A 19,562-nucleotide genomic window follows, 5' to 3' on the forward strand; every position below is an offset into this window, starting at 1 on the left:
CCATCCATGGTCTGCACAGTAGCCATCCCTTCATTGCGTGAACGTAGAAAAACATTTTGTCTTAAAACTTGGGGTTTTTCAAAGATGTAGTGTTTTGGTCAGCATTGCCAAGCCAAACTGAGCACGAAGATTATTTTGCTGAAAAAGGCAGCACCCGAGACTTGTGAGGTCTGCGGTGTGACCTGTGTATGTGCAGAGAAGGGGCTGGCAGCAGGGTGCTGGCACTGGGGACCCTGTGTGCCCCAACGCCTCGTGGCCGTGGGATGTTGGAAAGGTCTCAGGGAGAAGATCAGCGATTCCCTTCAGCTGTGCCCTGCAGGAGAGGCTGTAACGGGATGGAGCCTGCTCCTGTGCCCCTTCGAGGAGCCACCCATGCTCTCCAATGGCCCCTCGGCCATCCCCATCTCCTGACACCACCCTGCCCTTTTCCTGTCTGTCTGTCTGTCCTTCCCGTCGCACCTCGTCCCCATCTCCCTGTCTCTCGTCCAAGCCCTCCCGCTCCCTCCTGGCAGCGTCCCTTGTCCCCTCCCCGCGCCCCGTCCCGCCCCCCGCCCGCCCGGGGAGATGGCGCCGGGGCTGCCGCTGCACTCGCCGTGGACCTTCTGGCTGGACAAGTGAGTGGGGCTGGGGGGCGCCGGGAGCTGGGGAGACCCCCCCACATCCCTCTAGGAAGGGATGAGCGTCTCTGGGATTATCGGTTCGCTCGTCCAGAGATGGGATCCGGGAAGTTAGTGCTGGGCTGCGTATGGGAAACGTGCTGGTGGAGAGGGATTGTCCCGGTGCCGGTCCCCATCGAGGAGGTTCCGCCTAGTGAAACTGGTTTGGAAACGCTTTCGGTTCTGTAGTTCAGCGGGCTCACATCGGTCCAGGCACCGTCGGTGCAGGTTTGAGCTCTACATTTACAGATGATGCCCGCCAGCCTCGGGAATAGAAGGGTAAAAGTTGTGCTTTGCTGCTGTGGTTTGTGTATCCCTGCTGCCCCAGATGGACCCGGTCCCGCCGACCGTGACATGCCGAATCTCACAACTCTTTAATATCAGGTTTGGCTCCCGCAGGTCATCAGTTCTTAAAATCCGAAGTGATACGTTTGGAAGGATTAGCTAAAATTTATTAATTACCTGCAGCTTTTTATTACATTTCGTTTGCTTGAAGTTTGAGCCTCTAATGCCGTGGAAAGAGGCGGCCAAGAGAGCTCACCCCTGTGGTGCACACAGCGAGGCATAGAGAAGTAGTGCCAAAATCAAAACTGAAAGTTTCTTACCAGCATTTGATGTTGTTTTCCTAGCATATATTTTCTAGCATCTTGTAAATCTACAGCTTCCTTTTCTCAATTTTTTGGTGTATTTCTCCTCTCTCCCTACTCCAGAAGGCAAGTTTATCAGCTTTTCTGCCACTGAACATACTGCCCCAGGCCATTGGTAAAATTCTCCTCTTTAGTTATTTTTCTGGTAACTTTCAAACTCCTGACAGAGAAATAACAAGGAACTGTTGAAAACTCAGGACCAGAAAATCAAATCTAAAAAATAAACCCACTAATTATTTCTGATTACTCCTTTTGCAGTCATGACGCAGTTATGGTCAGGTTTGGGATCCAAGTTGTATTTAGCTTCTTTGTTTTTAGAAAGTATCATTTGAACTGGTGTTTAATCAAGTCACCAACCAGGTCTGTTTGTTTACATAAGCCATGTGAAGATAAGCATGTCTGTTTTTTATGATGAGTGTCAGCAGTTAAAATCCATTTTGAGTTCCTGAGTCTTTCTATTTCTTTTTCTTGTCTTCCACAATTCTTTAGACTCTTAAAATTCAGTTATTCTATAGATTTTTTTTTTACTTTTCAGATCACATGTAAATGTATTTAATTAGTACTGTTGTTTCTTAACTTACAAATCCAAGAGTGTATATATAAGAAAAAAAAAAGTGGAACCATATATGTGTTTTGTTTACCAGTAACAGGCATAGAATAAGGTCAGGGAACAAGAATGACAGCAAACAATACATGTTTTATACACTCAAAAATAACTTAAAAAGCACACAGGAGATGGAACCGTGATCCTAATTTACTGCTGTGTGTGGAAGTTCACTTCTCTCTGCAGAGCCCCACGGAGGTGGCTGGGACATTTATTGGTACATCCACAGAGATTTGATGGAGACTTGTATGAGTTGGACTTTCTGTAGAAGATAACTGTGGGCACTTTCTTAACTTACTTCAGTAGGTCAGTAGCACCTAGTGTGGAGCAGTGCTGTTTCCTCAGGAGATGGTATTGATTTTTGACCGCTGCTACATTTTACTGTGTACTTGCAGAGAAAAGCAGGAAGAAGTGACGCTTAAGGATAAATAGATGTTGAGATGGATACATAGTTATCTCTTTCTATTAAATTACTGTGAGACAGATCTATGACATACAATTTTAAGATCTCTAAAACATATCTTTTCATTAAGTCATGCTGTTAAAATAAATATCCATCAGCTAAGTGGTACTTTCTGTAGCAACTAGTGATGTGCTACCCTTGGAGTTCACGGCCTTGCTTTTATCATAGCAGCACTGGATCCATCTCCTGCTTTAGAAGTAAATGCCTTTGTTTTACCTACATCAGCACTTGTTTCTGTGAATGCCTTGGCACAGGCTGAACATCTGGAGGCTGGCATCCTGTGGCCAGGTCCTGGTTCATTGCCATCATCCCACACGTGTCACAGGGCATCTGCATTTCCTGTTAGTGCTAAGCCTTTCTTGGTATCCGTGTCTGAAATAGCAACCATCTGATAGTGCTCCCTGCTATCTTACCCTGTAAATGCCTTATGAAAATGAGCATGATGAAAGCTTTGGGGGAATATTATTCATCAGTTTGACAAGAGATCCTATCTGTGATCTTGAAATGCTTGCAGGTCAGCCCTTCCAAAGAAGGTGCAGAGAAGCTGGCAGGTGTTTTCCTCTTAAGACAAATGAGATTTCCTTTTTAACTGTTAAAATGTTCCAAGGTCAAGTGCTAGAAATTTGGAAAACAGGAGTTTAGATCTGCTGTTTATTTTGTCTTTCTACAGATTTCCAAGTTCATACCCACGTGTCTCATTGGTAGATTTTTGCCTGCAGTGATGTTAGGGAGCAGGGGGAATTTCGGCAAGGCTTGCAGGGGCTTTTGGTGCCGCCTTGGGAAACTCATCACGCTGGTGGCTCTTTACACTTGTGCTTATCTCAGGAAGACTCTGGTTCTGCTTGTAGTGGCTTCTGGCTCTGAAAGGAAAGTTTGCTTTCTTAGGTTTTGCTACATTGTGTGGGCTTTCAGCTATTTTTTACTCTGAAGTGTCAATATGCATCACTGAATTGAACAAATAAAATATGAGCATTACCAATCTGGTCACTATATTGTGTAGCACATTCAACACTAGAATTGCCCAAAAGGAAAAGTCAAGTGACATGACCATCAAAGACTGGGATGTCCTGGATAACAAGCCACCTTATGCACTTGAAACCATCCCTTAATGGGATTTGGGGCTGTGGATCTGGGTGTGATATTTGTGTAAATACAAAGCTGTGAAGATGGTTATACTTTTTGATGTACATGTGGACATGATGCAAGTATCCTACTTAATAAACTTTGCAAATCCCATCTTAGCCTGGGTATCACACAGTGTGGTTTAACCCCAGACAAAACCCAAGCACCACACAGACACTTGCTCACTCCCCCACCAGCAGGATCAGGGAGAGAATTGGAAGGGTAAAAGCTGGAAAAGTCGTGGGCTGAGATAATGACAGTTTAATAGGGAAAGCAAAAGCCACACACGCAGGCAAAGTAAAACAAGGAATTAATTCACTGCTTCCCATGGGCAGGCAGGTGTTCAGCCACCTCCAGGAGAGCAGGGCTTCATCCCATGTGACTTGGGAAAACAAACACCATCACTCCAAACATCCCTCCTCCCTCCCTCCCTCTTCCTTCCCCCACTTTATATACTGAGCACAATGTCAGATGGAATATCCCTTGGGTCAGCTGAGGTCAGCTGTCCTGGCCGTGTCTCCTCCCAGTTTCGCTTTGCAGGGTCGTGGCCTGCTTGCCCTGTTTTCTTGCCTGACTTCAAACAATGCCTTCTAGATAATCTTAATTCTCTTGCAAGAATAGTTTAATTCTTCAGTATCTTTGTGAGGGGAAGTATGTGCACATAAAAATTGTCAAATAAGCAGTGTTATTTGTCTATTCCAGGAAAGACAAAATATTCTTACATAAGATGTTATCCTGATGCACTGATTTTTCTCTCTGTATGTTGTAGATGAGTTCTATATAAAACTGAGTAGATACATTCTGATAATGGAACCATTTTAATAATGTGTTAATCTTCCTAACTGAACACATTAGACATATGAAACTAAACTTAATAATTTCCCTTCTTCCCTATAGCAAAATTTATTTATCTAGGATCATCTATTTCATCTATTACAGCTTATGAGTAGGTGGCTTACAATGAAAAATGATGGTTAATATCATAAGAATGTTCAATCCCGTAAGTGCATTTTGACAGGCCTTGATGGCTTGAAATCAGTCTTTGTATTCAAAATGGATTACCAGATTTATTTAGTTGCCACAGCATGTTTTTGACTTTATGCTTTGTAAGTAAATATTTTGCTTATTTATACCAAAAGCAGTTGTGGCTAAGCACTTACAGGGGTATTTTCAAAACTGTTTGGCAGCTTTTAAAGCTTCCACTAAAGCTGTGATGAGATTCCCACTGGGAAACAAAGGCCAGTGTGAGCATATATGAAACAACTTCTATGCTTAATTCTTTGCAGGAAAACAGAAAAGCTACAGTTCAGCATCAGAAATTAACATAAGCACAACCACCTGGAGGTTTATTCATGGATAAAACAATGGAATTTATCTTTGTATCCTTTGTTCTTTATTCATGCTGGAATAATGAAGGAGTAGCGAAGAAAGCTGGCATTAGGATTCATTTTGTGGAGATTATTTCTGTTTCCACGTTCCCATGTGATTAACCATGAGATGCTGTACAGTGGGTCTGGCCTGCTTAGGCAACTCAATTAGTCCTGACACTGCATTAAATTTTCTCCTATAAAGGTTCTGAAGATGCAGTGGCATCACTGGGCATGAAAACAGGCAGACCAGGAGAACCCTTGAAATATTTTATGTGCAGATTCTCCATGAGAAACCTAGATGCACAACTGTAGGTGAAGTGGTGACAGAAGAACTATGTCCACCCCCAGAGGATCTGTCAGAGCCAGGCTGGTGGCATGATCCAGCTCCTTCCTGTTCCTGTGCTCATGGGGATTGGCAGGGCCAGTGGAAATGAATGAATTGGAAATTAATTCATTGGAAATGAATTGTTCACCATGGCAATAACTGACAGGTCAGTAGGGCATATTGGATTAATTGTATTGTTGATGGCAGTAAAATTATCTGAATGGGAAGAATCCTGGCTTCATTTTGAGGGTCAATATTTGCAGGGTCTTCTTTTGTAGTACCATGTGTACTGAGGTTTTTAGTAAAGTACACAACTGTCTCACTTCTCTTACCTTGTAGTGCAAGTTTTTGCTGGAGAGTTACAGAAATAGGAATTTCTACAGATTCTTTCACTTGAAAATCATCTGTCATTTCTGCTAATTTAATTTAAACTTAACTTAAAATGTGTACTCAACTAAAAAGAAAATAAATACCAGTGTCATGGGTTTCAAAGCACAAAACTCCTGAGTGGTCCTCTGCGTGGATCTGGTGAGTTTCTGGGTGAAACAGAAACACTACGGTTCAGATTTGCTAGCAGTCTGAATTTTGCAGGAAATTCAAGGCTTTTTTCTTCTGTCTCTCTGATTAAAATACTCTCTGCCTTACAGTCATGCATTAAACCAAATTTGTGCAAATGATCTTGAACTTTTAAATTGATGCATCATCGTTTTCTCAGTTACAGTTTTTTAGTAGGATTTTGTTTGTTTGTTTTTCACATAAAAACATTTGGGTGTTCATGCTTATATCCATAAATGACTGACACTTTCCAGAACTAAATGAAAGGCTGAAATAACACTGTAATCTGGTGGGCCTGGAGCACTTATCAGGCAGGTTACTAGGAATAAATGGTCACTCACCATAACTTTTAAAACAGGTAATTTGCTGGTTGGTTGGTTGGTGCTTTCTGCCAGCTGATCATAGTTTCTCTGGAAAATGTTATTTGCAACTATCAAAATGAACAATTTTATAACATTGGAGTGGTATATTCTGTCTACCTGTCTTAGCTGCTCTTTTAAATGGCATTAAATTTGCTAAATGGCTACCGTGATGATCTAGGTAACCTTTGAAGGCTATGGCTAGAGAATACATTTTAATCTTTTATTTAAGTAGACCTTACTATTGAAGCAACTCAGTGGCAGTATCAGCACGAGGATATCAAGTGATGATAGTATCTGTTGTACAACATATGTAATGCCAGATGCCTTGGTGACTGCTAAGCCACCAGTGGCAGAAATAGTCCAGAAGAGAAATAATTTCTTGGGCAGTGGGGTGAGACAAAAAGAGGCAAAATTTATCCCAGGTTTTGCCTGTTTGTGTTCCATTCTACATGGAGCAAAGTGTTAGTAAAGAGGTGCTAGTATGGTTAGCAAGAAAAGAACAAGTGGTAGCTGGTTGTAAATCCTCTACTCTCCACTGACAAATTGTTAAATCGCTTGATGAGTTTTAAAGACTGTTTGAACTTATTACCTTTTGTTCGTGTTTTCAAAAGCAATCTGACTCTGTTTCTGTAAAATACTGTAAATTTATCTTTCTGCACTTTAATGCTGAGTGTAAAGTGTACCTAAAAAAATGCCAAAAGAAACACACAAAAAAACCCCAGACCTCCAAAACTTACTATGATAATTCTTTTTATCACATTGATGACAAAATTTTTTGTTGCTGGTTTTAAGTTATCAGTTTTTTCATGGCAGTTCTCATAGTTCATGAGCCACTGGACTACAAGCTGTGCCATGTCAATTTCTTGTTGATTTTTTTTTGTTAGTTTCCTGCCAGTTCTACCATTGTAATGTGCTCTTAGTTCTGGTAATTAACAGATAAATAGTAAAGCAGATGTTAGTTTGCCTGTTTTATACTGAAAAAGTTGGGTGGTATTTTTCTGCTGGTTTTGTATGTATTTTTAAAGCAGCTTATTTTAATAGGAGCCCTGAAAAAACCTTAGAGCTATTATTAGACTTTTGAAGATGTGATGCTCTTTCAGTAGTTTTGCATATTAAATTTCTTTCTTTACATGAATATCTAGGGTTTGCCCAAAGCTTCAATTATATCTGTAACAACTGAGAGAAACTTCAGAGTTTCCCTGGACATATTTCATGCTGATCAGATGTATCAGGGAGGGATGCTGAGATCTGGTTTGCTTTTATCCTTTCTTCAGCTGGTACCCGAGCAACAGCTGCGTTTGCTTCTGTTTCCTTAAACCTGCTTTCTTGCTTCTGTTTCCAGATTTAGTAATTTTACACATTTTTGTTTCCTTTTCTGAGACACAATGGGAGGTTGCTTTTGTCTTTGATCTTCGTTTTTCTTTCAGCTTCTGAAGGGAAAGAAAAATGTTTCTAGTTCTAAGAAATTGAATGTGCCTTAGCAATTTTGACCTCATTCCCCCAAAATTGTGCCTGTGAGATTGTGTGCTGGGAATTGTAAGGTGGGTGTTACGATGCACTGTTACTGCAGTGACAGGAACACAGGGATGTCTGGGGGTGTGGATGCACCATCCCCTGTCTCATGCACTGAAGAGTAATGAAAATGATTATAAATAGAACCATTTAGGCTGGGAAAGACCTTTCGGATGATGGGATGCAGATGGTGCTGTGTGTGCCTAAAAAATCACAGAATATCCTGAGCTGGAAGGGGACCCCTGAGGATCAAGTTCAACTCCTGGCCCTGCACAGGACCATCCCCAAGGGTCACACCCTGTGCTTGAGAACATTGTCCAAGTGCTCCTGGAGCTCTGGCAGCCTTGGGACTGTGACCATTCCCTGGGGAGCCAGTTCAGTGCCCCAGCACCCTCTGGGGGAAGAACCTTTTCCTGATATCCAGCCTAAACCTTCCTGGCACAGCTCCAGCCATTCCCTTGGATCCTGTCAGTGGCCACCTCAGAGATCAGTGCCTTCCCCTCATGAGGCACTTGTAGACTGCAACGAGGTGTCCCCTCAGTCTCCTGCAGGCTGAACAGACCAAGTGACCTCAGCCACTCCTCTTATGGCTTCCCCTGAGGGAGAGAAGCAGCTCTGGGTGGAGCTGCTGATGGTCGGTCTGAGGGTGAGCTACAGAAGCTGAACCACGCCTGCTGTACCAGGGTGTCTGGCACCGAGACCGGCCCAAGGATCTCTTGGCTTTACAGGGCTGTTGCGGGTAGATGCGGCTTGAAGGCATCATTGCCGGCGGTGGGAGAACTGCCTGGAGTCATGCAGGTTCCGTGGGTGCGCTGAGTTCCCTGTGGGACTCGTGCTTCTCCTTAGCCCGTGTGCGTGTCCCACCCTTCAGGGCTAACGGTGCCCGCCCGTGCCGTGCTCGCCTGGGCCGTGCCCGCGCCCGCCCGTGCCGTGCCCGCCTGTGCCCGTGCCCGCGCCCCGCCGTGCCCGTGCCCGCCCGTGCCCGCGCCCCGCCGTGCCCGCCGGCTGTGTGCCTGCGCCACCTAGCGGCCCGCGCTGAGGGCCCGGCCGGCGCAGGGAGCACAAGGTGTGCGGATGAGTTTCTTTTCAAAGCGTGAAGCACCGGGAGCGCCTTAAAATGCTAAAAACGGACGCTAGGATGTATTAAAAATAATTCCGGGGTAGGATCATGCGATCCCCTTCTGGTAGCCCATCACCTGTGAACAGCAGGGCTTTGATGGTGTGTGGTAGCTCTGAGAGCAGTGCTGTGCTGCTTGGCTAAAACTCCTGATACTTCTGTTTAGTTTTACGAATTGCCTGCAAATATTAATTTATTCGCAAGTGATTCGTGATAATTTGGAGCTGAACTTCCCCTTTGACATGTGAACATTTCAACTTCACACTCATGCGATTCACATTCCCTCTCCATCTCCCTTCTCCCCCTCCTTGATAAAACAAATATTTTAATTAATCAGTGCTTTGTCTTCAAGGTCACTTCCTGGTACAACAGCAGCTGAATGTGCATTAAATTTGAAGAAGATTTATACAGTACAAACAGTGCAGGTAAGGGTCTGGCTCTGCTACAGGAGCTGCCACATGTTATTAATGTAACTTCACACCTCAAGTTTTGTTTTTCCTCCAGGATGAGTCACACCTGTGGCTTTGCTTACCTGAGGTGTGAAACGTGCGTGTTACTGGTGCTGTGTGTTTGTATTACTGAGTCAGTGTTTGAATTCCATTTGGCTTTCCGGATGGGGAAAGGAGGAGGCGTATTGGACTGGGCATGCTGGATTCTCAAACCTTCCTGAGTTTCCACTAGTGCATTGAATTATTTTATTTGATGTATTTTAAATATCTTTCTGCCTTTTCTAATACGGAAATTAATTGCGTGAAGACTAAAAATTGCAGCATGTGGCTTTATTTTTGGTGGGGTTTCTCTCCTTGAGTCTGTATCTGAAAAAAGATTCTAGCAAACTGAATTAAAAGGCTCTTAAACCATGTAATACTTGCAGCAGTGAGAAATTCTGCATGTCTATGTCATCTGCCATTGCCTAGTGGTGGGTATCTCTTGCAAGCGAAATTGTATTTCTATTTTAATACCACAGCATGAAGTGTGTAGCAAATTGGTATTTGTCTCACCTTAGTACTAAACTGACTAGTTCACTAAATCTCTGAAATTTTAGGGTAGTGCCAGGCCCTTCTCTTTGAGAAGCACACCTGTAACAATCTACTGAAGTTTTAAATAAACCTTTCTCATGAAGGTCTGCACAACTTCATACATTGCACGAGATTTCCAAACACAAAACCTTTCAAACTACGTTCAGGACAAAAAGAGCTCTCAATGTTCCCACAGCCATATGCCAGTGTACCTCTGCTCCGTGTTCTGCAAGTACCTTTAGGGTTTGGGCACACAACGATTTAAGAGTAAGATCATAGTTGTAATGGATGTTTCATAGCAAGACTTTCTATTTTTAGTAGTCTTCAGTTTCTTCATGTGGCTGGGTAAAGGTAGTGGCTTGGCAGAGTTGCCAAGGGCCACAAAATTTTATCACATAATGTTGCAATCCTTGTTTCTAAAGTTGTACTAGCGATTAAGTATTAGATATTACTTAATGTATTAGATAATACTTAAATATTATGTCTAGATAATGCTTAATGAGTTGCACTAATGATTAATATTGCATCACTGCATGTTGATGCAGCTTAAGTCTTTAAAAATCCTTTCTATTCCCAACTGTTGGATAAAGAGAGAAGAGATTGGGATCTCTTCAATCATCCTTCCCTGTTCCTCACTACTGCTTTTGGGTGCCTTTTTATCCACCCCAAATCTGCCTGACAGCTTCTGCTTTTACCAGCAGAAATACTGGGAAGTAATCCAATGGTTCCTGGTAACTTGAAACTTTGAATTTCTCCCCCACTGCTGGATTAACATGTGCATCTCAAGTTCTTTGCATCTGGTTGAAACCTTTCATTCAGACAAACTAATTGGGTTGCTGGTTAGGCATTGAGCTCACCAGAATTATTGTTTGTGGTGTTTATGTAACTCAGGATAATTGTAATGACACAAGATAAATATTTGGTATAAATATATATTTTTAATATGCTAAGGAAGTTTTTTTTGTAATGGTTTGTTCTGACATACACAGTGTAACTGGTTTTGATGGTTTTTTTCCCTCTGTATTCAAAAGGATAATCCACATTTGGATTGCTTCCCTTTTTTCCACCTTCATGTATGCAGGATTGGCATCTTAAAAAAATAAAAGTAGGAATGATTCTGTAAGAATTTCTTTTCAGAGCTTTTTATTATAACATAGAAAGTCCCCGTTCTCTAGGAGAAGGATGTATAGTTGGTTCAGAGAAAATTAGCAAGGAAATAAATCTCCGTGAAACACTCTCTTGTGTTAATGCAACCAATATTTTTCCTTTTTAAGGATTTCTGGAGTGTCTACAACAACATTCCTCCCGTGACAAACTTGCCTCTGAGATGTAGCTACCATTTAATGCGGGGAGAAAGGCGCCCGCTCTGGTACGTGTGTTGTCACCAGACATTTCTGGGAATGGGCAGTGGAATAACTTGCAGGAGTGAAAGGTGTGGGACAGGAGGGTCTTGTTTCTGTTGGCTGCAAACACCTGAACTCAAGAGAGCAATGAAAGAAATACCCTGAGGTTCTTGTTCGGTTGAAAAGTGACTTGTACCAAAGAGTCTTTATTAAAAAACAGACTGTAATTTCATTGTCCACCTCTGGACGTAAATGTACAAAAATTGATTATGAAATAGAAGCTAAGAAATTAGAATATGACTCTGAATCTCAGTTCAGGAATACACAGAATAAGTTACTTCTGTTTGCAGTTTTTAGCTTGCACATTATTTTCTTTCCACTGAAGCTGGTGAAATAATGATGCAAACAGCTGATGATCCTTCACTCCTTTTCAACTATGCAAAAGTACAGGTGAAGTATGTGCTTCATATGCCTATACGTGACAATGCACCTTGGATTAAAAGTAATTTAAGACATTAGGAGGTGATTCATTGCAGCAAATTCATACTTGATTGTAGGATGGTAATGGAATAAAGTAGAAATAATTGATATTTTCCTTTCAGAAATCAAACTTTGCGTCGCTTCTTCCTGTTGCAGTTCTGTCATATCTCAGAGAACCTCAGCACTTTCTGAAGAGTTTTGATCTTCTTGGCATCATTTCTGTAGATTGTGATTGCATTGGGGCTCTTTAACTTGATCATAGTTGTCTAGCTTTGACTACAGGATATTTCTGTCCTACTGGAAATGTAAATGTTCCAAAGTGAAATGCATCTGAAGGTTACTTTTGTGAAAATACTGTGACTGGTCAGGATAGCTAAAATGGGCATGAAAAAACATTGGAAAATCATGAAACATTGAAAAAACATGAAAAAATGAATTGGACCATCGTGTGCAGGTCTTCATATCTTTATAAGGATGAATGAGAGCATTTAGGGGTTTGAGTTTTTTGAGATTGTTTTTCCTATTTTTAGTTTTTTTATTTTTATTTGTTAAGCGACTATGGAGGTGTAAAATGCAAAGACAATTTCTGAAAATTAAACACTTATTTAAGCCTATCAAATTGATTTTGAATTTTAGGAAGGAGATTGCAAGAGATTGATCTCATCATCAGTAATTTGCTAATTTTTCAATAATTACTGCCAGGAAGCTTTTCTCAGACTCTCATTACGGTATACTGGCCAATTTCAGGGTTTTTTTGTTTGTTTCTTTTTTTCTTTTAGAAAGGGAGAGAAATCCTGAAGTAAGAATTGAGGATGCAGATTTTTGAAGATGTCCTCCCAAAGTTTCCCCCCTCTTTTCCCCAGCATCTGTCAGGATTGGTGGGGGACCACTGATCCTGAGGAATCTCTATAGGTGTCACACTGGGTTTAGATATTCCAAAGATGAATTTTTAGGTTGTTCCTTTAATTTGGTCTTTACAGAGTTTTAACAGGAAACTAGAAGCCCTAATTTGAAGTCTTAGAAAAAGAATTGTGACAGGACAAACTTGAGAAGCTCACAGGTTAGTGCATTTTGCCTTTATCATTTCAAGGCAGTGTAATGGTTATGTCTGCCCTGACCTGGGGCAGCTCCAGTCTTTTTTTAATAAGGGCAATTAATTTCTAGCTGTCACAAAACTGAAATGAAGTGTGCTCATGTTCTTTTATTAAATTGAATAAATGGAAGAGTAAAAAGCTGCTTCTGTGAAAATACGCCAGAGGTTTTCCAAAATTAAAGGTTACCATAGTAAAATGTAAAATTGTTTTGTGGCTTGTTTCCATACAGTGTGCAGCCACTTCAAAGATGGTCTGTAGTCAGGGAAAATACAAGTACTTTCCAACACACAAAACTTAGGAAAAAGATTAGGTGTTGAGAGATACACTTCATATGAACAATGAAAGAATTATCTCTGATGTCAGAAGTCAGAGTCATGCTCTCTGGAGCTAGTAATTGCATTTCAGATGAGATTTTTCTGGGAAAATTAAACCACAAACATAGGGTTATCTAGATGTGGATGTAAATGTTTATTTTCACTGATCTATTTCCCATAACAGGGAAGAAGAAAGCAATGCCAAAGGAGGTATATGGAAAATGAAGGTCCCTAAAGAAAGTACAGTATGTTACATTGATTCTTTACTCAGACCTTGTTTAGTAAGGGAGTTTCTTTAAACTCTGTTTGATAAAGCTGTTGTGAAGGTTTTTACTTCTTACATCACCCAACACAACAATCAAACACTATTTTAACTTCCATAACCTTTTAGAGGCACTGAGCAGAAGTTTCTTTTCCAATAATTCCATATATCTTGCTTTAGATAACATTTGGCAACGTATTATAAAACAAATGAAAGCTATAGTGTTTCAGTTTGGAAACATGGTAATTTATAATCACCATTGTTCTCAAGAATGTTTTCTTATAGGCATACAAAGAAAAAATAGAAATACCTTTTCCAGATAATCTATGCTAAATTATATATTTTTTTCATTTAAAAGTGTGAAAGATGAAGTCTATTCAGGCATATCCTTGAGCTCTAATGAAATAACTGTGTTTCACTTTGCCTCTCTAATCAAATGCATGTGAGTAACTTCTGTGAACTGCCACAGAAAGGAGATTTGACCTCTTCACACATGGTGTTTATGTGTGTAAGTGTGCTCTGGATCAGGCCTTTAAACAGAAAAAGTGAAGTGTCAGAAAAATGTGACAGCCTCGCAGAAGGCATTAAATGCTGAAAGATGGTACTCAAAATTTCAGCTGAAAGTTAATTGATTTTTGCCTGTGGGCTTTTTTCTTGTGACTTGCAGCTTTCCTCCCCTGCAGTCCCAAGTGGTCACAAAAGACTGAAATTGAAATTGTCTTTTTCCTCCTATAATCCAAGGTGTGAAGATTGTCAGAAGTGACAAGTGGTTTGGAGAGCCTGAATTACTGGGCAGTGAATTTAGAGACCCCAGAGGCCTTGTTTTTCAGAGGCTGAATGACAGCCCCTTTTTGACATGAAGGTACTTTTGATCTCTCAAACTATGCAGCACATGGCCTCAGTCACTTCTGAAAGGTTTGCTTGAAGGTGAACTTCAGTCAGCTTTCAGTGCCTTGTAAATAGCATAAATAACACCTTTATGCCTGTTTCTCTTTTTTTTTGCTTCATTCTTCATCACACATGGGCACAGCATCTCCTTGGCTAAGATGAACCATCTTGTACAGACCTAGCAATCAATTATATAACACAGCATGCACTTACAATAGATACTCCTTTTTGTCTAGACAACCGCAGAAAGAGAAAACGCTCAAAACTGAGCTATCAAACCTAACTTTTAATTTAAGAAATAATAATGTCAACATAACGTTTTTCTGCCTCCTTAGGCTGCAGTTTGGAAAGAGCTACTGCTAGCAACTATTGGAGAGCAGTTTACAGATTGTTGTGCAGCAGGTAATGATTGAGACATTTCTTCATCATTTCTTTTCACCATATTTGCTTCTCTTCTAAGCATGAATATCTGATAAAAGTGGCTGTTACAGTGACAGTGAATATCCTGTTAGAAATTGTCTTTCACTGGCTATCAGTTCATGAAAAAGAATGGCATTTCTCAGGTTTACAGAGCAGCTCAGAAATAACCTTTCAAATGGTCTTTCATACCCTTTATACACTGATAGGGTTGTCTTGGGGTCACTTTAAGCAAATATATGAATTCTGCTGCCCACAGAGGTGGTTCTTGTCCTTGGCCATGTGCTTCTTACACCACCTTTGTGCATTGTTGGTGACCCTTTCCTTGGGATGCACAGAGCAGCTGTGCCATGGAGTTCACAGCTGGATCAGCCACTGCACCCAGCTGTGGCATGGCCTTTGAGCTCTCCAAAAAGCTGCATCCTGAGAACTTCACACCAAAAAGGGCTTCTTCAATGTAGCACTGAGTTACCAGCACTGGCAGCAGCAGCAGCCTGACTGGGGCTTTATTAATTTCATTAATTTTGTTTTCTTTTTTTTTTGTTGTTGCTGCCTTGACAAAATGTAAAGGAAAAAGAGAGCTAAGTCTGGAAAAGCTGGTGTCTGATCTCTACCAGGTACTGTTCCTGGGGTTTTAGTTGTTTCACCCTCATCCTCCCACTTCTGCTTGTAGGCATCCCTGTAGGTAAATTGTCTTTAGTAGTTCATATTGCTGACCTTATTGGAGGGATTCTTGTGATTCCCTTCTAATCAAGTCTAAGAGTGCTAATAGCAAAGATGAATAATCCTATGGCACTTCATAAAAAACACCATGAGGTAATATTTCCAATAACTTCTAAAAACAGTTTCTTTCTGGTAACTACTTTGTCTGGTTTGAATGTTGGTATTTTCCTCACTGGAGATTGCTCTTTTTTTTACATCTTTTTTTTTTTTTTTCCAGCTTTTGACCACTGTTTCATAATACACAAGTAGCAAATTAGACATGTCTCACTTTTAAAGTATTCCTTAATGTTTCTTCCCTTTCTGTGCAGATGATGAAGTAATAGGGGTTAGTGTCAGTGTTCGTGACCGTGAAGATGTTGTGCAAGTCTGGAACATGAATTCCTCTTCAGCAAGTGAAGCAAACGTTTTAGAAAAGATTCATAAACTTCTCCCACACACGTCTTTTAAAGCGGTCTTTTATAAATGTAAGTATTTTGTACTGTTCATTTCTACCTTCATTACAAAAACAAGATGCTGGTAGGGTATTTCAGTGGGAATATCCTGCCTGATTCATCATTAATCACTTAGGAACGTAGCATCTGTCATTGCATTAAAATTATGTCCCTTCAATGTAGAAGTTAGCTATCATTCAAAAGATATTTTTAATTTCATTGTACAATCTGTTTTGTTTCATGTTTAATTTGCTTGATTCACAAATTCAACAAATCTCTTAATAACTCTCAAGGATACCTACTGTCCAATTTAAGTATTGATTTAGAAGAACTATTTGCAATCAGGATTTTAAGGAATCTCATATTTTAGGCTCCCTATAAATGTATTATCAAACAGTGTATTCTAAAAGATCCCTTGTTGGCACATTGTGTTCTCCCTTGACTGATTTATGCATTTTTATCTTCTTTTTTTTTAATCTTTTCAACTCCTCGACAGAGTTTACATATTCTTCTATTCCTTTTTTTTTTCCTTCTCTTTTCCCTAGCCCACAGAGAGCATCATGCTTTTGAAGGCTAATGTGGAAAGCATTGAGTGCATTGTATGCCAGGATCATTTGTTGTTATTTGGTGTTTTGAGCTGGTCTGGACAGGAGGAGGATGGTAGAAGACCTGCAGAATTGCTACATGGAGTTGGCCCTTTTGAGTTTCTGACATTTCAAACTGGCCTGTTGCTACTGAAAATGAAAAAAACCTGAACAGTTGCCTTGACCACTAAAGATCTGATTCATTCTTTCATGTTGAGTTGATGTTTTTAGTTCTTAGTTGTTTCTTTAAATAAATTTTTTGGCCACTTGTTTGTTCAGCCAGATTATATTTGTTCCCATTTCTTTAAGATGGCTTTTTCTTCTTTGCTGTGCTTAGTGAAAAGCAAACATGCAGAGATGCTATGCTGTTTTTCCAAGATATACTGTACATAGAGGAATCCTGGCTTAGGGAAATGTGTTTTCAATTTTCACTTTGAAACATTCCTATCATGTTAAAATTTACTCACTGGTTTTGTCCCAAGAGAGAAAGAAATTGCACTCCATTTATTCTAATGTTCAGTGTAATCTGGTCTTGCACTGACAACAGCACATACTGTAAATGTAAACAGAAAAGGGTACCTTAAATAAGCAATTAAAGAGATCACATTTATATTGGGACTAACCCTGTGTAGGATGATGTTCATGTCTTTTAACGTTATTGATTTCAGAAGAGCCCTTGTTCAGGTTAGAATCAGAAATTTCTCCGTAGGAAACTCAACACCTCTTATTAAGGGTGATAGGATATCTATGGTTTTATGTTGTATTCTCTCTTATGGTACCTTTCTGTACATCCATGAAAAAGTGTCAGGAATAATTTCTAATGAATTGTACGAACTGGGTCCATCCCTCCCACTTTCTTAAGTACATCTGGCCCATATCTGCACCCACTATGTCAGTGTCAGAATTGCTGCTGACTTCAGTGCAAAGGAAGAGATCCCATTGTCTGTAGCTTCAAGCCCTCAAAACTTCCTAAGTGTCCTTTTTAAAATAAACAAAAAGTACAGAAAAGAAATTTGTATTGCAGCTTGAATAGAAATATCAGCAGTGTTAAACCTTTAACTGTTTGTCTGCATTAACTATTTGAGGTGTTCTGATACACTCCCAAAGACTGATGTGGTTCCTTTTACAAGAAGCTGCAAGGTAGAGATGAACAGACTCTCTGCTGAGCACTCCTTCATCCTTTAGAGGTTTTTGTCTGGCAGCTCTTCAAGTTGCACTGTTTTTCACATCTTTAGTATATTAAGAAGCAGCCATAAAAATCAAATAAATTTAAAAATAAATATCACACATTTGAGATTTTTTTTTTACAACTTAATCTTGTACTTACAACTTTAACTTGTATTTATGGATTAAAACTCTGTAGTTAATGAGCATTATTAATTAAACACGTTTTCTAAAATCCAAGTGTCTTGCTTCTGTAATTACTTTCTGGGATGAAATGTTGCTGGTCCTGCTTTTTCAAACTTGTGTATTTTACATTAAAACTCACTCTCTTAAAAGCTGTCTGTTTTGTTCTTAGATTAAATTTTTTTCAGTGAAGAAGTGTGAAGTACAGTGGATACTTGCAGGGATGTACCTGGACAGCCTCCAGGCCTGTGTGATGGAGGGGAAGTGACTTCAGAGAAGTGAGGGTTAGAACACAGTGAGGAGAAATGTTTTCAACTGCCTGATGAGCAAGATTTCTCACTTGAAGTATTTCCTGGTCTTTGGAGGAAATGTAAGTGGAATACTAATGGAGAATTAATCATGCACCTTTCCCTCTGCTTCCTTTCACTTTTGGAAAGAAGCCACAGCCTCTTATTTCTTCCCCAGGTTTGTGATGTTGATTCCTGTAGCATTTGAGCTGCTGGGAGAAGGGGCTGATCTGGTGATGTCACTGGAACTTTCCAGTTTAAGGTATTACTTTATTCATCCAACTTGAGGCAAATACTGTTATTTTGTTGTCTAGTGTGCCCCTTTAATATTAAAGACCTCTGCTTCAACACTGGGTAAAGACTTGAAGACATCATTCTAGCTGTAGGGCAGGGTTATAGGCTGACTGTCAAGGTCCATATTTCAAATTGTGGTAAATTTTTCATTCTTCTAAGTTCCTAGTCTGTAAATTCAGAGATTTTTTTTTTCATATGCCTTAATTCTAATAGTAGTTTTTAGTATTACTTAGAATAAAGCTTGATGGATATCTTCTCAACTAAAATTCAGTGTTTCTTATGCCACAATCCAGGATTGGGCTTGGATCAAACTCGCCAGTGCTAATTCACAGGAACATGACAAATTACATATTGGAATTTTGCAACCACAGATTTTAAGACTTAGAATTTTTGAACTGTCCTTTCATCTCTACATCTGTAGGGATATATTTATACCAAATGATGTTGAACAGTTAATTTTTATACTCTTTTAAATATTCATTATTTTCACCTGGAGATTTGCTTTATTGAACTTGATTAAATGAGTCCCCTAGTACTTCAAAATCTTCTAAATTGTTTAAATGGATATCAGAGAAGTGTCTACAACTTCCAATCAAAATTAATTTCTGCTGGCATTTCAATGTCAAATTAAAACATTTAACGTTCATGGTGACAGACTGCAAAGAAACTCCAGACTAGCTGAATGAAAGAAACCTGCTTCCCTCTTGGGGTGGGAACAAGCCCTGGCTGATCCCTCCCACACTGGAAGGGTGCCCTCGGGCACTATCCAGAAAGGCTGAAGCTTTTTCTGTGACTGGAGCACTTGTCACTTTTATCCAGGCTGTTTCGTGAATTTTGTGGAAACTTCATATCCTTGATACACCTGGGAAGCCGGGTGAGATGAGAGCTAAGAGAAGAGTTCTGTTTTTGTTTAGAAGTGTTTGCAACACTTGTAAAATTGCTCACTGCATCCTCCTGGGGAAGCCTGGATGCTGCAGGGTGCTGGGTGGAGGGTGCTGTGGAGCTGAAGGGCCACTGCCGGCCTCTTGTTTGGGCACAGGCATGGACTGCACCGAGGAAGGAAGGGGATGCAGCCCAGGGGAGCACAGGGGAAGGGGAGATGCTGGCAGGCTGTGGTTGAAGCCACCTGGGCAATGGAGCCAGGAAGGAGAGCCATGGATTGGTAAGAGGAATAAACAGTTTTTTACTTCTGAGTGTTGCACTTGTGCTGTCTGCACCTTCCCAGGGCTGAGGACAGCCACTGGCAGCAGGTGAGGGCTGAGCTCTGATGGTCCCCCCACCTTTGTGGCCATTGCTAATTGCTCTCTGGGGCTCTCCAGGCTGCAACACAATGGCTGCTGGAGGGA

General features: G+C 40.6%; 1 protein-coding gene across 1 annotated transcript; it reads left to right on the forward strand.

The window, feature by feature from the left end:
• Positions 1–546: 546 nt before the first annotated feature.
• EIF4E3 (eukaryotic translation initiation factor 4E family member 3) lies at positions 547–17,692 on the forward strand. Its single transcript, XM_088171254.1, has 7 exons — positions 547–614; positions 9,086–9,158; positions 11,027–11,121; positions 13,168–13,228; positions 14,469–14,535; positions 15,582–15,737; positions 16,250–17,692. The coding sequence occupies exons 1-7, from the start codon at positions 565–567 to the stop codon at positions 16,279–16,281; spliced, it is 534 nt and encodes a 177-aa protein (XP_088027380.1). The 5' UTR covers positions 547–564; the 3' UTR covers positions 16,282–17,692.
• Positions 17,693–19,562: the final 1,870 nt, after the last annotated feature.

This window comes from Sturnus vulgaris, chromosome 11 (genome assembly GCF_052056855.1).
Source record: "Sturnus vulgaris isolate bStuVul1 chromosome 11, bStuVul1.hap1, whole genome shotgun sequence".
Lineage (NCBI taxonomy): Eukaryota > Metazoa > Chordata > Aves > Passeriformes > Sturnidae > Sturnus > Sturnus vulgaris.